The 8011-nt window shown below is 43.2% G+C and overlaps 1 protein-coding gene across 1 annotated transcript in view; it reads right to left on the bottom strand.

The window, feature by feature from the left end:
• Window positions 1-493: 493 nt before the first annotated feature.
• Window positions 494-8011, bottom strand: part of CLN5 (ceroid-lipofuscinosis, neuronal 5) — a 9451-nt gene continuing 1933 nt past the window's right edge. The window contains exons 2-5 of the mRNA XM_010003516.1: window positions 7391-7519; window positions 5476-5641; window positions 4073-4298; window positions 494-1138 (exon numbers count right to left, since the gene is read on the bottom strand). Of these exons, the coding sequence (XP_010001818.1) occupies window positions 627-1138; window positions 4073-4298; window positions 5476-5641; window positions 7391-7519 (1033 nt within the window). The 3' untranslated portion in view covers window positions 494-626. The remainder of the gene's footprint in view (window positions 1139-4072; window positions 4299-5475; window positions 5642-7390; window positions 7520-8011) is intronic.

The following is an 8011-nucleotide window of genomic DNA, read 5'->3' as shown; positions in this document are numbered from 1 at the left end:
TGGGCTGCCTCCCATTCACCTTCTGGCACTGCCAAGTTGAGCCAAGAGGAGCCACATCAGCCCACCTTCAGGCAGCAGGTGTCCATGGTCACACAGGAGCTGGCTGAGTCAGAGATGCTGAAGCATTCATGAACGTGTTACATAGGTAACAAGGAAAAAAAGGCATAGTCCTTCATGTGGTCTAGCTGTTGCCTTCTAAAGGCGTGGCGACCTGGTTCAGTAGCGACTCAGCGACCCCTCCGGGCTGCTGGGCACATCAGCACACAGACACCAATGTGGTGGATGGCAAAATGGCGTTTATTAGTGCGCAACACAGCTTTTTATACCCTGGGTCGTGCCCTGAGTTAGCAGCACCACTTCCATCTGCTTACCTCATATACTAAGCCCTATTGGCTATCTAGGGTGGAGGAGGCCCTATCTTTCCGTACAACGCGATATCATCCGGCCGCCAGTCCCTGGCTACATTTTTCCCACAGGCTGCATTATCCCACATCTAGCAAAGCCTTCCCAGCACAACTTTTACAGTTCACAGTGAGACATACGACACTTTAACACCAGCATGGCAGCGTTCCAAAATCCTTAAGGATATTCTGGCATAAGGGCAAGTTCAGTTTTTCGATAAGCAATTATACATCAGAAGATGTTTTGCTTCCAACAGGCAAAGGGACCTCTTCATAAACTATCTTGACATAAGGGAACTTCATAGGTAAAAACCAGTATTCCAAGTTATAGAAGAAGTAAAACTGACGATTCAAGATGACACGATCAATTATTTTTAGAAGATTCACAAAAAACTCTCTGACTGTGTGATAAGGTTTGAATGGATAATAGAAGTCTCTTATAGCTGCTGCCAGCGTCTTGTTTCCTAGCGGTCCAAAAATAGATGTTTCATTTCCCAGGTAAATAGGTTCTCCACTGAATAAAATGATGCTTGTGTAATTTGTTTGTATCTTCTTAAACACAGCTCCTAAGTCAGCTAGCTTCTGGTACATTCTCAGTATAAATTTAGAGCATTCATAAGAGTCAAACCATACTGTTGATTGTTTGTCAGGGCTTGCTTGGACTGTCCAGGTCTCATAGTAAATGCCAGTGTCATTGTCGTATTTTACCCATTTTGCCATTTCATTAAACATGGTTCCTGTAAGAGATCAAAATAATGATTACTGAGACAAGGTAGCAAATACACAACTCAAAGTGTTTTCCATCTATTTCAGGATTCACCTCCCTTCTCTGCAAAAGTTTACCTACACCACCACCTAGCCATACAAAGATGCAAGGCTTAGGTTGGAGGGAGAACTGACACCCCACTGAACAAACTGTCTTTACATGTAAGTTATTTAAGCTGTAATTCCTTTTTCTGCCTCATTTCCTGCTACTACACGAGAACACCCAAACATCAGAGAACCATGACACTTCTCATTTTGTTTTATCCATGTAGCAAGGAGGGCAGGCAGTACATTCTACAAGAGATGCCAACAAATTGCTCACCAGTGCAACAGGCATTTCTGCACTTCCTCAAGTTTTAACTAAATTTGACAATTCAGGGCAGAAGTGTTCATGTCTCTCCACGAAAGAAACTTCAGACAGAGACCCTGCTGTTTTAGCAGCTCCTCAGCCAGCACAGTTGAATTAAGCCAAATGATATGAGTGGCATGTGCAGACCTGTAAACTTAAAGACTTTGTGGATTATTTTGATTTTATTTAGAATACATGTTTGGAGAGTGTTGGTGATCTTGCAACCAGAATGAGGAAGATATGTCTAACTCAGCTCATCCGTCTGGTAGCTCCATACATGTGATGCATTTGTCTTCCCAAAACAGAGCTGAAGCACAGAACTACTCTTCCTTCCTATGTTTTTCTTGTAGTCCTAGCACTGCACCTCAGCCCAGCCTCTTGCATTAAGTCTGAATTCACTGCAATGTTGTATTTGTCAAGACCAGTGAAGAGCACTGCAAGCTACACCTTTCCCTCCACAACAAGCTGCAAAAGTCAGATTGCTGGGTCTGCTCTTCATCAAAGAGAAAAAACACACTTCACATCCTCAGGGAAGGGACATGTGCAGCCTACTACCTCAGAGTAAAGCTCTGCTACCTCAGAGTAAAGCTCTGCACATTCTCCTAGTAGGCTACTCCATTATAACTGTTCTTCACTCAATACTTAAGAACTTCTGGGATCACAGTAAAAATAACAATCATTCTGTTGAGTGAAAGTCTTGGACACGTTCTTTTTAAATTGTCCATGACTTGGTTTAATAAAACAGTAAGTCATTATATCTGTATCAAGAACTGCACTTAATATACACTATAGATGGTCCTGAGGCTCCCCTTCATCTTCTCCAGTTCCTACCAGATTAGCTTCCTAGTGTGTATTCTGCAAGGCTATTGAAAAGAATTACTCTTTCCTAACAAGTCCAAGATGGACTTCATATGAATTTCTGGCCTTTAACAGCTTAAATTAAACAAAAAATATTACAGGTTAATGCATGGCTCCGTATCAATCTGTTGAAAGATGCCAACACAGTCAAAAATCAGGCTTTGGAAATTCCTGCCCTATTTCCATAAAAGGAACATGCCCCTAAGTAACATTAACCTGACTGATGGGTTTTAGAAGAAAATAAGAATGCTTCATTGTGGTCTCTGACACTGCTGACAACTACAGGATCTCACAAAGGCCAAGATGATCCTGCTGTTTCATACATTAAAGCTCTCTCCCATGAGATGAGATGCTTTTTGCCTGCTCTGTGAAGGAAGTGAGTTCAACTCATGGTGCTGTCCATCTGTGCTTGCATCCGTTCACCTTCTTCCACAGGACATTTCATATGCCTAGTCAAATTCAGACAATTCCAAGCTCTCAGAGATGCTACTTTCCTAAAACTTTCATGTGAACAAGAAGTGAGAGAGACAAGGAGGACCATAACAATGCCTCCACACAGAGTATCCTCAGCCTTCTTTGGTTTCAAATAATCCACACAAGCAGGAAGAATTACAACTTCCAGAACCGTATGAAATTATTTAACTTGGTATTCATACAAAAGAACTCAACCATATCAGGTAGCAAAGACCTCAGTCATGAACTACAAACTCACAGGAAAGCAGCTCTGTTTATTCCACTGCTTAAAGAATAGTCTAGTATGTCTGAGCAGCACCAAATAGATTATCTAGACACTGAGAACAGCAAAGCTGCTAAAGGGGAGGAGGGCAAATATAAAGCACCATATCTGCACACTAGCTGTACTCTGACTCTCCTCTGTGCCCTGTACACTGGGCTAACTTTGGAGAATTAGTGGATTTTGTCACACAAAAATGCAACTCTCCAAGTCTTTGGGAGACTTTGTTCCTAAGTCACTCACTGTATTACTGCAGCAATCAACCAGGCTTATTTAAATGCCTTTTTATTTGACAATTTCAGTGTTTGGTATATACCAGGAAACTATTCTGCTCATCATCTATGTAGTTAGAGGTCTAAATCCTGGTTTTGTTCTATGACATATGACAGAGACCTATTACTGGGTATATTCGCACAGTTTTTATGACAGATAATGGAGGAGATGGAAATAAGAGATCCAGATTTTTTATATTTTTGAGACTTTTTCTAAATATACCTTATTTGTTTGCTCAGTAATATACATATTGTCACCAGTTTTTCTAACCCAGCAGTCATCTGCCACTTCACAATAGAAGGCTTTGTTTTGGTGAAGCCACATGAAGAGTCCATAATGGTTCTACATAAGCTGTTTTGCTATTTTTACACTCAAGAGACTTCAGTGTTTTTGTACAGCAACACCAAATGACCCTCATTTAACTACTCTTCAGCATGTATTGTTCAAAAGGCAGCAGCCTCATACTGCTTTCTCTAGGAAGAAATGTCTAAAGATAGTATTTCAGCTTGAAATTAGCATCAGTGACTAATATTGTGAATAATCATAGAATCACAGAATGCTTTGGGTTGGAAGAGATCTTGAAGATCATCTAATTCCACCTACAAAACAAATTAAAAGCTACTGCTTTACATTAAGACAAGGCTGTCTCTATATTTTATGATATTAGTACCATCCAAGGCATCTGAAATCTACCTGATATTGTAGTCACGAGAACAAGAGTTCCATTTTCCTTCCAGTGTGCATCATCTATTCCTTCAAAAAAGCAGGCAGCTCCTTGGTTACACCAGAATGGTGCATCCATGCCAGGGCGGAGATGTGGAAATGTGCAGTTGCCAAGCTGGAAGAGCTCATACCACTCCATTGTGTAGTTTTTGCCTGTTAGGGTGCTCTTGAAACCCACAGCATCATGCATAATTTTCTGGAAAAGAAAAAAAAAAACAAAAAACCAACAATGGAAGAAGCTTCAAAAGCCAAAACTTCGACATAAAACTGTCTTCAGCTTGACCTAGACAGAAGATAAGATACTTGGGAGGTGTTGTGTAACAGTAAGAAGGGAAGGGGCTCCCGTAACATCTGGGATCCAGTAGCACAACACACTAGACTGTATCACAAACATCCTTTTATCACAGAGTCACATTACCTCAAGTGCCATCCATTGTAACATCTGCTATTTGGAAGCAGATACTCAGTGGGAGCTCACCATCAAAACTCAAGCTCCCTTCTGAATCCTTAATCTCACTGGGGTATTGAAGAAACATAGAGCAGAACTGAGTTACCAAAACTAGATCTTAGTAATGAAAGCCAAAAAAATAAAGATATAAATACATATATTTTTTAAGCTGCACAGTAAATACTAAATTCAACCTTAGTTTAACAACTGGGGCAACAATATTTGAAGCTATTTCCATTATTTTACTCTGTGTGCTTGGTTTTGATGTTGCCATTTCATATTCACTAGTATTTCTTTATTCATTAAGGATCGTGCTTTGCAGCTTCATTATGCTGCTGGTGCTATAGCTATAAATATTACTAAAGTTGAGATTCTTTCATAGTTGCATGACTCCATTAATTGAGACTTCAATTCAATACTGATCATAACATTCAAGAAAGAACTGTAAAAGCAAACAACTCCCCATAATTCATTCACCATTCCAACCAGCTGGCTGCCCACTCCTGACAGATATCCAAGTTCATGAAAATACGTAAGTTTTTAACAACAAAGAAGTTCATACACTACACAAGTGTTTCATCTGATAAACAGGAACAAATAAATGTTTCTTGACACAGTGCTAGTGCAGAAAAAAGACACCCAAAACGTAATGGTGTGTGTACACAAAACGCTCCCAAACATGCAGCTCCATAGGGAAAACATTCAAACCCAACAACACTGCTGGTCATGCTCTTTTCTTTAGCTGAGCTAAATTCTGTCACTTTTGTTTGAAAATTATTGCTCCTTAGGAATAGCCTAGCCTGCGTACTCCAGAACTCTTACATACAAGCATATCCCAACCTTACAGCTCCCATTCGTGACACCTGCTTCTTGAATTCAGCGGCATTTGCCACTAGAACTTTGTTGAACAAAAACATCACCTTACCAGATGTCCTAGTAGGTCCCCATATTTGAATTGCCATACTGGAACCTGTAATCGATACACTTCAATGACATCTTCTTCTTTCATAACTGGAATGGCAGAGCCAGTGGGACAGAAGGTGTAACGAGCTTGGCAGTAAGGGTCAGTTTTTGGACGGTAATCAAAGCGCCTGTGTTGAGAAAGAGAAGACAGAAAGATAAGCACAGCTTCACAGCTGGAGTAACTGTCTCGTGGCCTCCTAAGGGCCTCAGTGGGAGAGCTCCAGTGTGCGGCCACAGAATCAAGGACTGTTAGGGGTTGGAAGGGACCTCTGAAGATCATCTATTCCAACAATACCCCCTCCAAAAGACAGACTCTGTGATCCAGATGCTGCAACACTTGGAAGTACAGAATCGCAAAATCAGCATGGCTGGAAAAGACCTCCAAGATCACAGAGCCCAGCCATCCACCCAGGAAAAGAAAAAAACACACCTAACAAACAAAACCAAAACCAAACAACACACCACCCACCATTCCCAGTAGTGCGTGTCCTGAACTGCCACGTCTACATGTTTTTAATACCTCCAGGGATGGTGACTTCACCACCTTCCTGGGCAGCCTGTTTGAGTGCCTAACAGCCCTTCTGGTAAATAAATTCTTCTTAATATCTAGTCTGAACCTTCCCTGGTGCAACTTCAGGCTATTTCCTCTAGTCTTACTGTTACTCCCTGGATAAGAGGCAAGCACACACCTCTCTACTACCTCCTTTCAGGTAGTTGTAGAGAGTGACAGCCTCCCCTTCTCCAAACTAAACAACCCCAGTTCCCTCAGCCTCTTATCACAGGATTTGTTCTTTAGGCCTTCCACCAGCTTTTTTTGCCTTTCTGTAGACATGTTTCAGCACCTCAACATCCTCTTCTAGAGAGGGGCCCAGAACTGCACATAGTACACAAGGTGCGGCCTCACCAGTGCTGAGTACAGGGGGACAATCACTTCCCTACTCCTGCTGGCCACACTATCTCTGATAAAAGCCAGGATGCCATTGGTCTTCTTGGCCACCTGGGCACACTGCTGGCTCATGTTTTGCAGGCTGTCAACCAACCCCCCCATGTCCTTTTCTGCTAGGCAGCTCTTCAGCCACTCCTCCCCAGGCCTGTAGCTTTGCCTGGGGTTGTTGTGACCAAAGTGCAGGACCCAGCACTTGGCCTTACTGAACCTCATACAATTGGCTTTGGCCATTGATCCAGTCTGTCCAGGTCCCTCTGCAGAGCCTTCCTATCTTGAGCAGACTGACACTCCCACCCAATTTGGTGTCATCTGCAAACTTACTGAGGGCACACTTGATCCCCTCATCTAGATCACTGATAAAGATATTGAACAAGACTGGCCCCAGCACTGAGCCCTGGGAGACACCACTACTGACCAGCCACCAACTGGATTTAACTCAATTCACTACAACTCTATGGGCATGGCCATTCAGCCGGTCTTTTACCCAGTGAGGAATACACTTGTCCATGCCATGATCTACCAGCTTCTCTAGGAGAATGCTGTGGGAGAGTGTTGCAGGTTGTTTAATAAACATCGGATGTGTGAGCAATCTTGTTTTTACTGAAGAACACCTGGGCCTTAGTGACCAAGGACCTTCTCAAGAGAACCAGTTGATAAAAGTGAAGCTACGAAGTAAACACCCGGATGTGCCGAAGAAAGAGTTCGGGTGGAGAGTTCTGACTGAGCATGTGCATACCTGAGCCTAGGAGCCAGTCACTGTTCAGATCATGGCAGGCTCTAGTACAGCTGACCAATCATGAGTGTAGTTCCGGACTTGTACAACTCGGGATAGGAGTATATAAGTGCCCGTCATTTCTAATAAAGTTGGAGTTTGCTCTATCAATCATATTGATTGTCTTGCATTCTTCCCTCGCTGGACACCTCCGCGTACCGGCAAGTGGCGCCCGAAACGGGGACCAGCCCTGGAGACTGAAGATCGAAGAGAGGACCTAAAGATCCGGAGAGAGGACCCAAAGACCCGAGCGGAGACCCAAAGATTTGAACGACGCGCACTACAGACCTGAAAGGGACCGCGAGATTGGAATGGGTACCTAAAGATCTGAAAAAGGACTTAAGTCGGAGGTAAGCGAGCGGGAAAGCACCGGGGGGCAGCACCCGGGGGGCTAAGGGCAGAAGATCCTGGTGTCCTATTTCTGCGCCAAGCTCGGACTGATCCGATGGGAGCGTCCACCGCCCGATATGCTACCGGGAAAACGCTGTATGCGCGCAGTTAAGGCAAATTAAGGTAAATGGTGTGGGTACCCTAAGATAAGAGGATTAACAGAGTGGAATGACAGGTAGCATATGATTTCTTTAAGTGCTTTTTAGAAAAGCGAAAACCGGAGGGTTTAGATTTAAAAAAGGAAAGTGAGCGGCATCTGATGCGCTGATCTACCGCTCAGTCCGCCTCCTAACTGAGCAATTAAACGGGGAAGCTCAAGTCGCCGCAGCTCTTCGGCAAGCGGGGCTGGAGAATGGGAAAGGACTGCTAAGAGTTAAGTGCCCCTGAATT

This window comes from Chaetura pelagica, unplaced genomic scaffold (genome assembly GCF_000747805.2).
Source record: "Chaetura pelagica isolate M959 unplaced genomic scaffold, ChaPel_1.0 scaffold106, whole genome shotgun sequence".
Taxonomy (NCBI): Eukaryota; Metazoa; Chordata; class Aves; order Apodiformes; family Apodidae; genus Chaetura; species Chaetura pelagica.
The sequence above is the reverse complement of the archived record's forward strand: the minus strand, read 5'-3'. Positions and strand labels throughout refer to the sequence as shown.